This window comes from Antechinus flavipes, chromosome 5 (genome assembly GCF_016432865.1).
Source record: "Antechinus flavipes isolate AdamAnt ecotype Samford, QLD, Australia chromosome 5, AdamAnt_v2, whole genome shotgun sequence".
In the NCBI taxonomy this organism is placed as follows: Eukaryota; Metazoa; Chordata; class Mammalia; order Dasyuromorphia; family Dasyuridae; genus Antechinus; species Antechinus flavipes.
In genome coordinates this window covers 147,437,673-147,456,769 of record NC_067402.1, presented here as the reverse complement: position 1 = coordinate 147,456,769, position 19,097 = coordinate 147,437,673, and the positions used below count along the sequence as shown (strand labels likewise).

General features: G+C 32.2%; 1 protein-coding gene across 5 annotated transcripts in view; it reads right to left on the bottom strand.

Annotated features, from left to right (window-relative positions):
* Positions 1 to 19,097, bottom strand: part of PTPN12 (protein tyrosine phosphatase non-receptor type 12) — an 83,135-nt gene that overhangs the window by 40,843 nt on the left and 23,195 nt on the right. For all 5 annotated transcript variants that reach the window (XM_051962024.1, XM_051962021.1, XM_051962022.1 and 2 more), the window contains exon 2: positions 11,089 to 11,197. In XM_051962024.1, coding sequence (XP_051817984.1) covers positions 11,089 to 11,197 — 109 coding nt within the window. The remainder of the gene's footprint in view (positions 1 to 11,088; positions 11,198 to 19,097) is intronic.

The window sequence follows — 19,097 nt, the reverse complement described above, 5'->3', positions numbered from 1 at the left end:
TTTTTTTTTTTTTTGGAGGAGATACAGAAGCTGTTGATTCCCTTACAATCTCTTGATGACATTCATTCCCACACCTAAAACCATAATTATGTGATAAAGTATGGTCCAGTGACTTTTTATAGCTAAGAATAGTTTTTACATTTTAAAATACATCAAAATTTTACTTAAAAATTCTTAGCTCATGGGCCATAGAATAAATACCAACACTCCCAATTCTACCTTCCCCTACCTCCCCAGTTTGCAAATCCCTAAGATATATTAATGCAACAATCTCCAAATTGGTCTTCTTTTATCAAGTTTCTTTCTACTTTGGTCTACCCTTCACAGAGATGTCAAAATAAGTGTCCTTGTGTATCACTTCCCTCCTGAAAATCCTGTGGTGCTGATTCTAGGCCAAAATAAACACTTCAGGTTTGGCCATTAAAGCTCTCTATAAACCTGTAATCAACATATCTTTTCAACTTCATGAAATCCAAATCTACTCTTTACAATCCAAACTGCTCTTTCTCACCCAAATCCTTCACCTGACTCCTTTGAGCCTTTTCCCTGACCCTCTCCCAGAAGTAGAACACACTTCCTTTTCACCTCAAAAGATTCTTCACTTTTTCAAAGTTTAAAAAACATGTTCTACATATATCCCTATCTCCAACTCTGAGTGCCCTCCCTCCTTAACTATATCTATACTATATTTATTCTGAGTGTGTATATGTGCATTTATATAATATACATATATTGTGTGTGTATGTATATGCATTTATACATGTAAAAATACCATCTTCCTCTTTGACAGCATGGATTGTTTTATTTGTTGCCATTGTGTCTTCAACACTTAATAAAGCAACTAGCACAGAGTAGGCACTTAAAGAATATCTGGTGATGAAGGTCTTCACATCTACCACAATAAACTACTAACTGAGACACTAAAAAGGGGAGTGAGGGAGGGAGAAAAGTACTAAAAAAATACAGAAATAAAAATCAAAATTTTTTAAAACTTTATATGAGGCAACTGAAACAGCTCTAAGTATCAGATAACCTGAGACATCACAAATAATACACTTGTAGAAATACAGTTCATGGCAAAAAAACAACTTTATGATCCAGAGCACCTAGGAAATGCTAGTTGATAAACCAATTTTAACAATTTTGCAAGAAAATTATAAATCAAAAGAATATTGGGGGGGGGTGGATTTTTTCATCACAGATGAAGTCAAGCTAGATAGATGACAAAAATCAGAACTAAAAGAAAAATGAAGATGGAGACACTGACAGCAAAAAAGTCAACCTAAGTCAACCAGAAGAAGAAAAAAACCTTGAATCACCCGAAATTGAGAAAATATAGAATTAACATATAGAAGACAGATGACCAAATATCAGAAACTTTATGGGAAAAAACCCATAAAATATGGACAAGATATCCTGAAATGTCAGACCAAATTATTTATCAAGACACCTTGTGGAAACAAGTGGACTTCTAAAAGAAAAACGGGAGATTGGTATGTAATATGATCAAAATTTAAAAGAAGATACTATCATCCCGGACTGATCAATCCAGCAGAACTCAATTTTTTACATAAAGACATTTGATCAGACTCAAAGCTGAAAGTGATCCTTAGAGGTTAAAATTTAGCCTTCTCATTTAACAGGAGGAAACTAAGCTTAGAAAGGTTAAAATATCTGTTTAGGGACTAGTAACCGTTAAGTTAATGTTAAGTCTTTGAGGGGGTTTCAAACCTGCGTTTTCTTGACTCCAAGTCCAATCCCATGCACAAAGCTATTTGAAAATTTAAACTCTGAAAATAACGAAAACCAAGAACTCAAAAAAATCTTTGAGGAAAAATCAAACCTCAAAACCTAATTCTTAAGTTAAGATAAGCACTTTATTCCAAGAAAGAGAAAGAAACCACTGAATTGGGCATATAAATGAAAAAAATAAAAAATCCCAATAAAAACCCAAACAGAAATACTGAAAATCAAAAGAGAAATTAATAAAGCTCAAAGTTTTTTTTAAAAAACCACCTAACATAACTAACTGCTCTTTTATTGGAGGGGGAGAGAAGAGGTTAAAAAAAAAAAAAAAAACCACTACCGATCTGTTTTATTCAAAAAGAAAGAAAACCAAATGGCCAGTAATAAAAATGAAAAGGGTGAAGATGAAATTAAAGCAATTATTAGGAGGTATTTTGCTCAATTACATACCATAAAATTGCCAACTTAAATGAAACATTTTTGAGTGAATATATATAACCTATAATGCATTGCTTATCAGGGAAGAAGGAAATAAAAGAATTTGGAACTCAAAAACTTGAAAAGAAATTGAATAAACCATCAATTACCTCCCAAAGAATAAAACCCCAGAACCAGCAATAGATCACAAAGATCACACATCTGGCGAAGTCTATATCAGGAATACAGAGCTGGTTCAATATTAGGAAAAACTATTAAAAACCCAACCAAATTAAACTCACATCAACAGAAGTTTAAAAAAAAACTTAAACATAAAAGCACCTATTATTATTAAGAATACTAGAAAGAGGCTTTCTTAAAATGTTGAACAATATCTATCTAAAATCAAGAACCAGCATTACCTGTAATGAAGATAAATTTATAGATTAGAAATGAAGCAAAGATGCCCATTATCATCACCACCATTATTTCTATATTATACTAGAAATGCTGGCTACAGAGAAAGAGAAAGAAAAAGGAAGGAAGAAAGGAAGGAAGGAAGGAAGGAAGGAAGGAAAGGAAGGAAAGGAAGAAATGTAAAAAAAGACAATGAGGAAAACTACCATTCTTTGTAGATTACATATGACAATATACAATGAGAACTGTAGAGAAGCAGATTTAAAAACTAATCAAAATAATTAACTTTTAGCAAAGCTACAGGATGTAAACACAAACCTACTTATCTGTGATTAACAAAGTATTTCTATCTATTACAAGAAGTAATATCTAAACCCAGGAGGAAGCAATAAAAAGAAAAATTCCAATGAAAATAACTTCAAAATATAAAATACTTGGGAATTTACCTACCAAAATACAAAGGAACTATGTAAACATAATTATAAAACTCTTTACAAAAACAAAGACAAATCTAAACAATTGGAGAAATATTAATTGCTCATATAGAGCCAACATATAGTAAAAATGGTAATACCACCTAAATAAATTTGCTTTTATTCAGTGACACACCCATCAAACCAAAAATCATTTTATAGGCCTAAAAAAAAAAAAATCCCATCTAGAAAAACAAAAGATCAAGAATCTCGAGGGAATCAAGTTTTTTAACTGGAGATTTCATATTACAAAAAAGCAATCATCAAAACAATCTAAAGATAAGAAACAGAGTATGATTAATGAAACAGATTATATACACATTATGCAGAAACAAAAAAACCACAGTTAATTAATGTATGAAAAAAACAAAAACCTAAATAAATTATTGGGGAAACAACTTACTATTCAACAAAAACTGCTGGAAAAATTGGAAAGTATTCTGGCAGAAACTAGGCAAAGACCAATATCTCATTCCATATTCCAAGATAAGGTCAAAATGAATACATGACTTAGATATAAAAGGTCATTTCAAAAATAAATTAGGGAAGCTTTAAAAAAATCAAATCTATGGATAAAGAGTTCATAGCCATGAAAAAGGATGAAAGAAGGAAAAAAGAGTAATTTTGATTACTTGAAATTAAAAAGGGTTTCTACAAACAAAACTATTGCAGCCAAAGTAAATAAAATTAGGGAAGGATAGAATTTTATAACAAGTTTCTCGGATAAAGGTCTCATTTCTCAAATATACAGGTAGCTAAACTAAATTTGTAAAAATAAGAGCCATTGCCCAAATGATAAATGGTCAAAAGATATGAACAGGGAGATTTCAAAATAAACCAAACCTATCTAGTCATATGAAAAAATGTTCTAAATAACTACTGATTGGAGAAAAGCAAATTAAAACTCTGTGTTACCCCACACACCCATCAGCTTGCCTAATATGTCAGAAAAGATAAATGACAAATGCTAGAGGGGATATTGGCAAATAGCTGCATTAATGCACAACTGATAGAGCTGGAAAACAATTTAGAACTGTACCAAAAGGGCTATAAAACGGCATTTCCCTTTAAAATACTTTTATTAGATTTGTACCTCAAAGAGATCAAAGAAAAAGAAAAAGAACTCAAAATGAAATATTCACAATAGCTCTTTGAGGTAGCAAAAAAAAAAAAATCAAATTGAGGGGATGCTCATCAATTAGGGAATGGGTAAATAAGCTATATTATATGACTGACATAGCATACTGTTGTGGTATTAAGAAGAGATGAAGATAGTATCAGAAAATTCAGGAAAAATCATAAGCTGATGTAAAGTGAAGTGAGCAAAACAAGAAAAAAATTGTTGACAGTAAGAGCAATATTGCAATGAATTATGCTATGAAGTATGAAAGACATATTAGCTATTTTAATATACTGATACACAACAATTCTAAAGGATCTCTGATGAAAAATGCTACCAACCTCCAGAGACAAAAATGTTAAACTCTTGGAACTGTCTTATGTCTCTTTCTTTCTTCCCTCTCCTCCAACACGACTACTCTAGAAATAAGACTTGTATGACTTCATATATGTGTAATGTAGCAGCTAGGCAGCACATCTAGGTCTGAGTTCAAATTTGATCTCAGATGCTTACTAGCTGTGTAACCTGTTTGCCTAAGTTTTCTCATTTGCAAAATGAACAAGAAAATGGCAAACCACTCCAGTATCTTTACTTATTAAATCACAAACAGGATTATGAAGAGTTGGACACAAATGAAAAATAAATGAGAATCATATTCTCAATTGTAAGAGGGTGAAACGAGGGAGTGCATTTTTTTTTAATTAACAAAAAAAACCTCCCCAAATAACACTAAATAACATTTTTTTTTAAATTATAGAGGACAGTTCATAACATCAGATTGGACCTCAGGAAAAACAAGTATGTGCACAAGTAACATATTCCTACAAACTACATATGAAAAAAAGAAGTTGTTAGGTCATGTTCAATTCTTAATGACCATATTTGAGTTTTTCTTGACAGAGATACTGAAATAGATTGCCATTCTCTTTTTCAGCTCATTTGACAGATGAGGAACAAAGTTAAGAGACTTGCCTAGAATCACACATCTAGTAAATGTCCAGATTGGTCAGATTTGAATTCACGAAGAACAGTCTTCCAACTTCAGGCACAATGCTCTATCCACTCATTTAGTTACTCCTTGTACTTTTTTTATATTCCAGAGCGCTGACTACATCTTAGGCACATAATAAATATACATAACTTTCTCCACTGCAACACTTACTTGCCTAAATGGAAAACCTAGTTCTCAAATATTGTTTTTCAAACTTCCTAGAAAACCTGCCATAATTATCTTCTCCACTAGATGGCAATAATATATTGTTGGTAAGGCAAAAAGTTAATTCTATTTATTATTTTCTGGGACCTGTAGGAAAATACATCAAATACAGTATCAGACAGTCCTGGTCAAGATTTGAAAAATGTGCAATGACAAAAAAGTAACCAACTATATACATCTTTACTTCAAACTTGTGTCTATTAGCTAACTGTTAAAATAAGCAAAACCATGAGGATCAAAGAAGTATGGACCCTTAAAGTATTCTTTGAATAGATCCTTATAAAGTACTTTTTGAATTTTAGGAACAGTTACTTTCTGGGAGAACCAATCTACAAATAAGAATAAGAATTTGAGTTAAAAGATTAAAATAGGGAGAGGGGAAGAATGTGACATAAATATTACTGAAGCATTATTGTTTTTATCTGTTCTATCACAGGTATCTATTCATCACAAAGGTATCTGTCATTAAATATATCAAATAATATGGGAAGAGATTATCTCTCTTTTACAAATTAAACTTTATAGACCTACAACCAATATAAAAAGACTCTCTGATGCCAGATATTCAGATTTGTGACTAGTAATCTCTTATTAGGTTTCACCCCACCTCTACTCCATCCCCATCCTGTATCTCCCCCAAATCCCATAAAAAGATGCAGACAACTGCAAAAAGTGTTCTCCTATTCACAGAATATGTAAATCTAAACGAATTTCCTCTCAAATTTCCAGTTGTTAAAGGAAAAAGGGAACAAAACTCTGAACAAAGGGCTGTATCCTATCTAAGGAAAAGGAAGTCCTGATTAGGGTGGGATCACTAACATCCAGAATATTGCGAGATTAAGTATTGACATTCCCAAATTTAGCAACAAAAGAATGATGGAAATTAAATATGGTTTTTAACTATTCACTGCTTTGCATAAGTTATTTCTGTGGGAAAGGAAGTCTGGAGCTATAGTATATAAGGTAGATTCAAAAAGTTTTGGCTTATGAGTCATATAGTGTGAGAGGAATCAACTTCTATATATTTTATAAAATAATAAACTTTATCTCCATAAATACCGAATTCCATTCAGATTACTAAAAAGGTACATATCATCAAACCATGAAAAAACAATACTATGGATAACAACACTATCTGGCAAACAGAAAATCCTAACAAAAAAGAGACAACAGAAAATATAAAAAGAATTACACATTTCTTTAATTCCTTACCCCACAATTTATTTTAGATCTAGTCCAACACCTACTTCTTTTTTCACTCTGAACATAAGAATAAATATTTGCCTCTGTAGTTGTATTAAACATATGGAAGATATCATAATCAAAAAACCAAACTGAGGCTGATACAGCATAGTGGACAAAGCATTGAAACTGAAATCAAGAAGATGTGGGTTGAAATTATAGCACTTACTGAAACCCAGTATACAGGAATACAGTAGGAGTTTAATCAATGTTAACTGAATTTTTTTTTGTGATTTCATTCAAAGTTCTCTCTATTGTTTAATCTTTTAAAGAACCTTACATATTTATGATACATGCACAGGAGGCTCTTTTTAAAAGGCCAACCTTTAAACGTTATGCTCTTCCAAATCATATATTTTTTTCTAAACATCAAAACTTGAGGGACAGCAAGGTGTTGTAATGGATAGAGCATCAGCCCTGGATTAAGAAGGACCCAAGTTCAAATTCGGCCTCACACACTTGGCGCTTCTTAGCTGTGTGATAAATCGCTTAACAAGTCATTTAACCCCAAATGCCTTGCAGAACAACAAAAAACAAAAACAAAATTCACATTAAACAAGTGTGAACCATGTTAGACAAATTTAGAAGCAAAATTCAAATCAACGAAAAATTCCTTAAAAATGGAAAGGGCCTCTAAATCATAAAAATATATAGATTAGAGCTGAATTTAGAATAAAATTTTGAAGATGTCTAATCAAGCCCCATAATTATATAGTTGAGCCATATGATATCCAGAGATCAAAAAGACTTGTCCAAATTTATACAGATAAATGGCAGATGGAATTTGAATGAAGATCCTTGACTGCAAGTCCAATAATTCTTTTCACTTCATTATAATGATATGCTATTTTCTTGCTAACTGCAACAAATTTTATCCAAAAGATTCCTAAACGAGACATACAAGTAGTAAAGACAAAATAGATGAAGAATGTTTAGCGTACAAATTGATATAAAGTTCTAAGGACAGGTGAAAGTTTAAAATCAATTTAATCAATCCATCAGTAATCAATCAACACTCATTATTTGATGATGAACTGAGTCCAAAAATCAATAAGTTAACTTTGTTCAATACAGTTTACTGAAAACTTTGGAAAACTATAAGCAAGCTTCCTTTTTTATAAATCTCCTTTTAAAAAAATGTCAATTTTTTTGGTGATATTATGATTGACAATCTCTGAATAATTCCAGTTGAGGGTTACCCAATATAAAGGTATGTGGGAAAAGAGAAGCTTATTACCAACAGTTTGTGTGCTACACCACTATTTCCTTAGTGTTAAGGGATCTAGAGACACATACCCAGCAAAATGGACAATACCTTTATGGAGGTTTTTACAAGAGGCCATGAACAAAAGTGGAATAGAATGAAACAGGTATGAGTAAGATGTCTATCCTCATCATTACACAAGTACCCACACTGATGATATCAAATCAAATATTTTAAGAGCAAAATGTGTGCTGGGTGCTGAGGAGATATAGATAAGACAGTTCCAGCTCTAAAGGAACTCCACACCAAAGATGAGTATACAAAACAACTGTGAATATAAAATATACATAATAAACAAAAGAGATACAAATGATACACAAACTTTTAAGACTTCAGATTGAAAAGTACAGCAGACAATTAAGTGTAATATAAACAATAGCTAAACTTTATACAGTACTTTTCAAATTTTATCTCATTTGATTCTAAAATCCTAAAAGCAATCCCCATTTTCAGAGATAGAGAACTAGTCAACAAGTGAAACAGGATTCAAACTTGAATCTCTCAAAGAAGGTCAGCACTTTATCTATTCCCCCATAATTTCCCAAGAATTTCAATTGTGATGATGAAGAATGGTATTTCTTGAATTAGGTATGAACAAATGGATACAATCAGACTGGGGGATACAAATTAAAGAAACTCAATATTTTACTGTATTTAAGGAGAGTAGTGTAAAGTTAGTTATAAAAGTAGAATGGCACCAGATTTTGGAAAGTTTTGGGTTCCAGGCAAAGGAATTTGGAAATTATTAGGCGAGAAGAAGCCAATGAAAGATTTTGAGTGACAGACATAGATGACATCTTAACAATGATTGGAAGTACGAACTAGAAAGGAGAAAGAAAAAGAAATGAGGCTACTACAAATAATCCAATCAAGGTGCTGCCATGAACAGAAATGGGAAAATTTAGATAGAGACATAATTTTAAGAAAAAGTAAAAAAAATCAATTTCTCTGTAGACCATTTGTACTAAAAACCCACCTTCCAACAACTACCTGAGTAACAATTCTTAATAAGGGATTCTTAAACTTTAATTTTAAAAAATTCTGGTATTCTGTTAACTATTTCAATATAACTGCTTCTCTTTATAATTCTATGCATTTTACTTAACACACTTAACATTATTCTGGGAAAGTGCCCATATAGATTTCATCAGACTGCAAAAGGGATCTGAGACTCAAAAAGGTTTAAGAATCCCTGACCTACAGAAAGTTCATTGGTGTTCCAATCATTAGTGCCTAATCCTGTCTAAAAGATTGTTAGTTTAAAAAAAAAAAAGTAATTAAGTTACATAAAAACTAGACAATATTGGATAATAGATCCTTGGCATGAACGACAAAATTGTATTATTAACAATTAAGCTTTTAAAAACAATGAGATTTTTCCAGAATGCTTAAAAACACAAGCATTCTATCCCAATGGAAGATAGTACCTTATAAATGAAAATTAAACAAAATTGTCTAGAAAAACTAGATATACATACAGATGGGGCTAATCCAAAGGTAGCACTATACCTCTGTATTTCAGCTATTTCCCCCCACTTTGCTTTTGGTCTAAGATATATGTATACTAGTTTAAAAGAAAAAAAGATAAATTATTCAAATACTTCAAACTCCCTGATCCCAAAATATGGTACTGGATGATTAAAAAACTGAAAAAGAGAAGTTTCTTTTACAAGAACTGTTGGCTTTGGCATAAGAAACTCCCATGTAAGCAATCTGCCTCTAAGCAGATAGGCAACTGCCCTGCAATTTATCTTCTTAGTGACTTGCCTGGGATACTGATCAATTAAGTGAGATGCCAATGGTCACACAGCTAGCATGTATTTGATGTACGGCTTGTAACCACTTTCCTGGCCAAGAAATCAATCCTTATTATCCATATCAAACTGTAAGTTAGGTAATTTATTTCCTAATTTTTGAGAACGATTCTATGCTTGAGTCCAGCTAATAAATCAAGAACTGCAATACCATCTAGATTATACCAGATTATGGCTATGGTACATAGTCTCCACTCCATTATTCAAGCCTACAAAGAGATAATAGAAAATAATTTGGAAATCTTTTCCTTTTAGTTTTGGAAGACAGGTTCAAAGATCCACTGTGAATTTTATTTAGTAATGTTTCTATTCTCAACCTCTTACTACTTCAACGTAAAATAAGGACTAAGATACAATTGGTAATATGAAGAGTAGCAATTATGGAGATACCATGTACCTATATGCTCTGTATATCTCCAAAGTTTACTTCTGAAAAATTTAACATACACCTTGCTTCCCTAACTGAAGAGCCTCTAAAGGGTCACAAAAAAAAAAGTTTTCCCATTAGAACTTTATTTTAAATTATTACCAGGTCAAAGAAATGGGGAAAGGATCTATCTATATGTTCAAAAATGTTCATACCAGCTCTTTTGTGATGGCAAAGAATAGGAAATTTTAAAAATGTTCATCAATCGGCATCACTCATCAAGGACTAATCATGTTATTGTATATAACTGTAATGTATATTATTGTGCTATAAAAAACGATGAGCAGAATGGTTTCAAAAAAACTTGAAAGACTTATATGAACTGATACAAAGTAAAGCAAACAGAACTGAGGAACAATACTAGCAGTATTGTAATGTTAATCAGCTGTGAAAGATTTAGCTACTCTAATGAAGATAATGATCCAAGACAATTTTAAAGGATCTATGATGAAAAAATGCTATCTACCTCCAAAGAGATAACTGATGAACTCTGATTGCAGATTAGAGCATAATGTTTTTTTCATTTTCTTGAGGTCTCCTGATAATTTATTTTTTGGTTTTGTTTTGGTTTTTGATTTTTTTTGGCAACATGGCTAATACAGAAAAATGTGTTGCATAACTTCATCACACATATAATTGATTTATCATTTGCCTTATCAATGTGAGAGGGGATGATATGGAAGAGAATTTAGAAATTAAAATTAAGAAATTGATAGAAGTATATAAACTTTTAAAATTATTTTGTAAGAAAAATTCTAAAAAAGTTTTAAAAGCAAATTTACAAATTTAAGCAATACTTCAATTTGGATGTAATTGTCATAAGAGTGAACTTTTAAGACAAAACCATAAATATCTAATCTAGTCATCTAAAGCAACAAAAAAAGGAACTGGTGAGGCCACAAAAATAATTAGCATTTCTTATTTGTTTTGGTGAAAGATAATTCAAACTTACACGGTAATATGTCTTTGTATCTGTTCTTTTTAACATTTTCTTCTTTTTCTCCAGTAGCTGTTGGGTAAATTTTTTCTGTTCTATATTTGGTAGATAATCGTCTTAATCGCTAGGAAGAAAAGAAAACATTTTGTCAAATATCTTCATACATAAAAGTATTTAATGCATTTTAAAAATTTAACTTTAGCCCTACAGAGTTGGGTGCTAAAAAAAAATCTGGATCTACAACATTTTCCCAAAATGTTTATAGATTCAAAGTATTCTTTTCACCCTTTCCCACCCTCAAAGAGGTGATAGTTTTCAAAGCAAATCTAATTTTATAACTAAACAAGGGAATAGGATTTTACTCTAAAATGAGGTAAGACATTAAAAAATATATCATCAGATCTGAAGTCTTCCTGAACAAGATATACAGAGATGTAAAAGCAGAAAAGGCAACTGGCTGGTTGTATAATTAGGGTGAAGGATTACAAATGGACAGAGAGGGACACGTTGACATTCATAAAAACATGAAAAGTATTCCTTGACTTTTCTATGGGGCTTCATAATTGATCAGTATCCCAGGCAAGTCACCTCCCATTTGCCATCAGTCTTGCTGTTTGATACTTTCACATATCTTGAATCTGTCCCCTTCTCTCATCATCTATCACCTCATCTAACTGGGTCTTCCTATTTCCTGTCTCTCCCGTATTTAATCACAACTACTATGCTAATATATGTTCTTCAAATAGATGAATCTGTTACTACCCTTCTAAAAAAAATTTTTTTCTAGTGGTTATATCTTTTCAACCTACCATTTCAAGTTTTCCGTGCTTCACCTCCCATTTTTTGGTATTATTTACCTATACTTACACCATCAATATTTGTCAAAGTAGACTCTAAAGTATGGCTCATTTTACACTTCCATGCCTTTTGCCCTCTATCTAGAATGCACTTAAATAGATCTCTATTTCTTAGAATCCTACTACATTTAAAAGACAGTTTCATTACTTCCCTTAGAAAGTCTTTTGTGACCCCTTTAAGATGGAAGCAATCTCTCTTCCTCTCTAGAAATTACTGTCTTCTTGTGTAAGAACAGGTTACCATCTTTGTAATAATGTAAGCCACTGAAAGGTGCAAGAATTATTACCATCCTTGTCTTTGTACCTAGTACAGTGCTCTGTACATCAAAGAGCTTTAAAATGAACTCAGGACACTATCCTATAGAAAGTCTCTCCTGTATTGGAATACATGAAAGATTTTTATGGAAAGGTACTAACAAAATGAGATAGCATAAGGTTCCATTGGGGAAAAAAAAATTCTCCTATCCAAGAGATTATGGATCCAAAGCAACAAAATATTTCCTATTCCACATAGTATTAGTATATATCACACACTTAAAGAGATGCTGAATGACTTATGATTCCATTTTTCCAAAGTATGACAGTGTACAGAAGTTGGGGAATGGCATACAAATGAAACAGTATGTCATTTTTTATAATCAGCAAGAGTTGGAGCACTTTTCAAACTCAGTATATTTCAGATTTAAAATGTATTTTCCTCAATATTTTTGTAAGACTATTGTGCACACATTATTTATTTTATATATAGACAACAAAACTTGGGGAATTACAGGTAAATTAGGACTTGTTCAAATAGGAGAGCTCAAAATTTATAGCTAAAAATCTACATCCTCTACATGAATCTACATGAAGGCCTATCAAAGACCAATTCTGCTTATTCACTGTTACTACAGAAGCAGCTTGTGGGTTAGTGACAAACTCTTACCACATATGGCAATAGGGATATTCTTTGAGTTAGAATACTTCTGTCACTAATAAAACTTCCTGCTTTCAGAAGCACTGAAAAGTTAGCATTCTAAGTTGTTGAAATTCTACAACTATAGCACTGAAATTAAATTCCATTCAATTCCTGTTTTTAAAAAATATTTAAAGACATATTGAAAGTACTTATATCAAAATTATTTAGTTGATGCCAAGTCAAGATATAATTTAAATATTCTTTTCTCTTTGGTATATAAAAGAGACTATGCAATAATTTCACACAAAAAAGCAAGTTAATTGGAGCAGTTAGATGGCGCAGTGGATAGAGCACTAGCCCTGAAGTTAGGGGGACCTGAGTCACTTAACATATCCTGGCTGTGCGACCTTGGGCAAGTCATTTAACCCAAATGTCTCAGGCCCTAAAAAAAAGGCAAGTTAATTGGTTATTTGTCTACCACAGCAACTTACTATATTTTACTTTACATATCTTTCATTGTACTGACATGACCTTCACTGCTTTGCAACCTGCCATTTGCCTGAGAAAGGGTCTACATTGGACAAACAGGGGGGAAAAATGTTGCTGCTGCTGTAGGAAGCAGATTAGTTCTTTTCATTTCCCAAAATTGCAGGATGGTTAACTGTTTAAAATTAGAGTTTACCTACTCAAAAACTGTTACAAGGAAAGAAACATTTCTTTACTGATTTGCTTTCCTTTAATACACCATATGAATGGAGAAAAAAGTCAACAGATGCATAATATAAGATGTGAGATGAATGCCATCTGCTAAGCTGTTGAGAGATTTTTCTGCACTTGCCCTTCTCCCTCATTCCCTCTACAAAGAACAGAATCATATTTTTGAAATTAATAATAATAGTAATTGAAAACTCTAACTAGAATCATGAACTGAATAGGACCAATATGAAATTTCCTACATTTGTGATTTCCTATAGTACCACAGTTCTCTAAACACCCTAATGAATACATTAATAGAAAATATGTCCAAAAAGAAAAATGAAAACCACTAAGACACTAATTCATGATTTAATTCAAGAATATTAACAGGGTTTCTATACATTGAATTATAATTTCTATACCTTCTTAAGTCTTCTTACCAAAATATGTATTATTTCTAAAATTTCTTATAGAGTCAACATGATCTGGAATTTTAAATAAGAATAGTTTTTATTCTCCAAAGAAGAAAAGAGAAACCTAGCAATTTCATGTATTACTTAAAGTGGGGAAAATGCCCAAAATATTCTATCATGCCTCTTCTCCCCCTCTCCCCCCACAAACTTGCCTAATACAGATATACTTCATGGGAAAAGCAAAAGTTCTCAGAAATTCAATTGTTTCATGTGTATAATGGGAAAGCTAATACTTATTCTACCTATCTTCAACTGTTTTAAGAAATATCTTTAATTCATCAGTCAACAAAATTTTATTAAGCGCCTTAGCCCCTTCCAACACTGAATTTTTTAAATTCTGAAATCCCTTGCAAATGAGATTAATGTACACAATGGTATATTATGAATCTTAAATAGTAAATTCATATGCTCTGCTAGAATATAATCTAGCTAATATTTATATTACTAGCACCTAGCACAGTGCCTGGAAAACTGTAGGTACCTAAAAATTTATTGAATTTTTCTTTTAAAAACATATACACAATGACATTATAATGGGCACTGAGAATAATAAAGGCAAAAATAAAACAAGTCTCTTTTTCCTTTAGGTGATTATATTTTATGGGTTGGGGAAGGAATGTACATGTATAAATATGTGCTAAATATATATAAGGCAATTTTGGAAGGGAGGAAACTAGTATCTTGGGGGAAGAGGATAGGAAAGGTTTTATGTTAAAGCTGGTACTTGAGCTAAGTTTTGGAAGGGATCCTGTGAAGAGGGAGGGCATACTATAGAGAGTAGGAAAAACAGTCAATGCAAAGTTATGCATATGAAAATTGATGCTTTGCGTATGGGCACAGAGCACTATTTTGGCTGATTTGAGTGCTCACTGGAAGGATAATGTGCAATGAGACTATAAGAAAAGATGAGGACAAAACTGTAAAGAGCAGCAAAAGCTAAATAAGAATTTATATCCAATCCTAGTAAGAAAATAGATCTTTAAATAAAGCAAATCAGTTTGGCAACAGTGTGTAAAAAGGATTGGATTACTGAAAGATTAAAGGCAAGGAGAATTATTGCATGGAAGAGTACAGCAAAATTAAATTAACTAAATTAATTTATATATAATTTAACTATAGTATAAGCAAAATTAACTAAATCAATTAACTAAAATTGTGGCTTTGTAGTAAAAAAAGAGGTAGATTAAAAAAAAAATCTTCATGACATCTTTTGTAAGTTTTTGAAAACTATACACCTGTCAAATTGGCTAAGATGACAGGAAAAGATAATGAGGAATGTTGGAGGGGATGTGGGAAAACTGGGACACTGATACATTGTTGGTGGAATTGTGAACATATCCAACCATTCTGGAGAGCAATTTAGAACTATGCTCAAAAAGTTATCAAACTGTGCAGCTCAAAAAGCTATCAAACTGTGTATACCCTTTGAGCCAGCAATGTTTCTACTGGGCTTATATCCCAAAGAGTTCTTAAAAGAGGGAAAGGGACCCACATGTGCACAAATGTTTGTGGCAGCCCTTTTTAGAGTGGCAAGAAACCGGAAATTGAGTGGATGCCCATCAATTGGAGAATGGCTGAATAAATTATGGTATATGAATGATGGAATATTATTTTTCTACAAGAAACGATCAGCAGGATGATTTCAATGAGGCCTGGAGAGATTTACACGGACGGATTCTAAGTAAAATGAGCAGAACCAGGAGATCATTATACATGGTAGCAAGAAGATTATGTGAGGATCAATTCTGATGGACATGACTCTTTCCAACAATAGATGGTTGGGGCCAGTTCCAATGATCTTATGATGCAGAGAGTCATCTACACCCAGAGAGAGGTAAGGGAACTGAGTGTGGACAACAATATAGCATTTTCACTCGTTCATTTGCATTTTGTTTGTTACTTTTTTGGTTTTTGTTTGTTTGTTTTGTTTTTGCTGAGGCAATTGGGTTAAGTGACTTGCCCAGGGTCACATAGCTAGTAAGGGTTAAGTGTCTGAGGCCAGATTTGAATTCAGGTTCTCCTGACTTCAAGGCTGGTACTCTATCCACTGCACCACCTAGCTGCCCTTACTTTTTTTTCTGGATTGGATTTTTGTGCAGCAAGATAATTGTATAAATGTTTACATATATTGGATTTAACATATTTTAACATGTATAACATATAATGAATTACTTGCATCTGGGAGAGGAGTTGGGGGAAAGGAGGAAAAAATTTAAAACACAGGGTTTTGCAAGAGTCAATGTTAAAAAAATTATCCATCCATATGTTTTGAAAATAAAGCTTTTTTTTCAATTTTTTTTTTAATTAAAAGGGGGGGAAGGTTCATTCAAAAATGTGGTATTTTTTCTTAATCAGCAAGAGTATGATAAGTCTTAGAGCTGTGGTCCCAGTTGTCTATGTGGGTTATATGTTGCAAATAATGACAGCCTCAGGAAAGTCTACTTGGCAAAATAACTCAACTACACTGTGATATATTTCCTGGAGGATAAGGTATTCAATAAATATTATCATTCTGTCTTCTTTGGTACCTGAATTTCATATCCCAAATAATATAAACACTTACATTGACATTTTTCCATTTTCTGTATTTTCTTGAGTCAATACTGCATCTTCATTAATACTGCTGCCTTCTGGTATTCCAACTGCTTTTAATCCTAACAACCCTCTAAGAGTAACAATTCCAGGTAGCATTATCTTCTTCAAAAAGATGTTAAATAACTAGCCAATGACCAAAAAGCAAAAGCAGAAGCAGAAGTCAAGTCAAATTTCTCCTGACTGAAAAGGTTTTTACTTGCCTTGCCACTCAAACTTTCCAATTCCTTGCAATCTATTTTTGACAAGATTATAGAACCATAGCTGGAAAAATACTTGTACAAGTCATGTAGTACAAACCCCACATTGCACAGACGACGATAATCAGGCACAGAAGTTAAGTGACTTTCCTAATTGAATCCATTTTATTGAAACATGGCTCTTTTATATACATATATATAATTTGATATTTTATTTTCCCTAATTACATTTAAATACATTTAACATTCTTCTTTTTCTGAGTTTCACATTCTCCTCTTTTCTCCCCCCATTGAGAAGGCAAGCAATTTGATACATTATACAGTCATGAAAACCATATTTCCATATTAATCCCACTATGAAAGAAAACAGACCAAAAAAAAGTACAAAAAGAAATGATTGTGCTGGGGGTAGGGGGAGGGAGACAAGGTTAAAAGTATACTTCCATCTGTATTCAGACTCTACCGTTCTTTCTCTAGAGGTTGACAACACTTTTCATCATAAGTCCTTGAGAACTGTCTTGGATCAATGTATTGATTAGAACAGCTAAGACATTTTCAAAACAGATTATTGTGTACAACACTGCCCTTATTATCTATAATGTTCACTTGGTTCTGATCATTTCATTTTGTATCAGTTCATGTAACTCTTTCTAGATTTTTCTGAAAAAACTGCTCATAGTGGGGGCAGCTGGTAGCACAGTGATTAGTTTCAGCCCTGAAGTCAGGAGGACCTGAGTTCAAATCTGACCTCAGACACTTAACACTTGCTGTGTGACCTTGGGCAAGTCACTTAATCCCAAATGCCTCAGTTCCCCCCCCCAAAAAAAACCTCTGTTCATAATTTTTTATAGTAAATAGTACTCTACTATAGATATATAGTACAACTTGTTCAGCCATTCCCCAAATAATGAACATCCCTTCAATTTTCAATTCTTTGTCATTCCTAAAAGAGTTGCTATAAATATTTTTGTACATATAGGTCCTTTTTCTTTTTAAATTTTTATCTCTGGGATACAATTATAATTGCCTTAATGTCTCAATTTTCTATATCCCCTTCAATATCTGCCATTTTCTTTTTCTGTATAGTAGCCAATCTGATAGGTTTGGGGTGGTACCTCAATTTGTTTTAATTTGCATTTTAAAAATCAATAGTAATTTAGAACTTTAAAAAATATTGCTATAGATTTGATTACTTTGCTCAAATCTGTTCATATCTTCTGACTATCAACTAAAGAATAGCTCCTATTTTTATAAATTTGATTCAATTCTCCTTATGTTTGAGAAATGAGTTATCAGAGAAACTGGTGAAAACCTTTTTCAGTTATAATTACTGTTTATTTCTTTGCATCTTATTTTCCCCCTGGTCATCCTACTCTCCTTTCACCCTATCCAGCCTCAAAAGGAAACATGACTCTCTTTTTATCAAATGTTTTTTTCAGTTCTCATTTTCCTTGGCCCTTCTGTGAATGACAACTGTAACATCATTTTCCTTTATAACAGCATTTTCTTCACCAGATTCTCCTTATAATCATGTGGTCATTTCATCTCCTTTACAAGTCTAATCTTCCACTTACCCCTTAAAACTTGGGTTCTCACTTTGTTCTGCTTATCTTTTCTTTATATTATACATTCTTTACTCTTAACAATCTCATACACTCCCATGGCTTTATCTATCACTAATAGGCAGATGACCACCAAGTACTTCTTATTTCCTCACAGCTGTATTATCAAATCTCAAACTGATTTTTTATATATTCATTAAACAGAATGCTAAAACTCCATTTCACTTCCTAAATTTCTTTTTCCCTATAACTCCTTCCTTTTCTAATTCCTAAGTTCTATCAATAACATCACCACTTTTTAAATCTCACAGGCTAAAAATCTAATTCATGCTTATTCTATACCACTTCAAACCACACTTAATTCAGTTATTAAGTCCTGGTATTTTATCCTAAAACTATTTTTACAATGAGAATTTCTCAACTCAGATGGAAAACTGTTCCTTTTTTTTTTCTTTTCAGTGTAAGCACACGTCAGGTCTTTACTACTCTTATATCTATTATTAGATGGTTCCTAATTGATATTCCCAAAGCCAATCTCTCCTATGCAATTTACACTTCACATATTGTGCACAATCTTTTTAATACAACTCAAGTCATTCAAAAGATTCTTATGGCCTGTTTAGTTGAATGAATGAGTTCTTTTCTGTATATTCATAGGCCTCTAAAATCTGGCTTCAATATACTTTTACCATCTTACTTTGCTATTTTTCTTATTCCAATATAATGTAAGTTCCCTAAAGAGAACA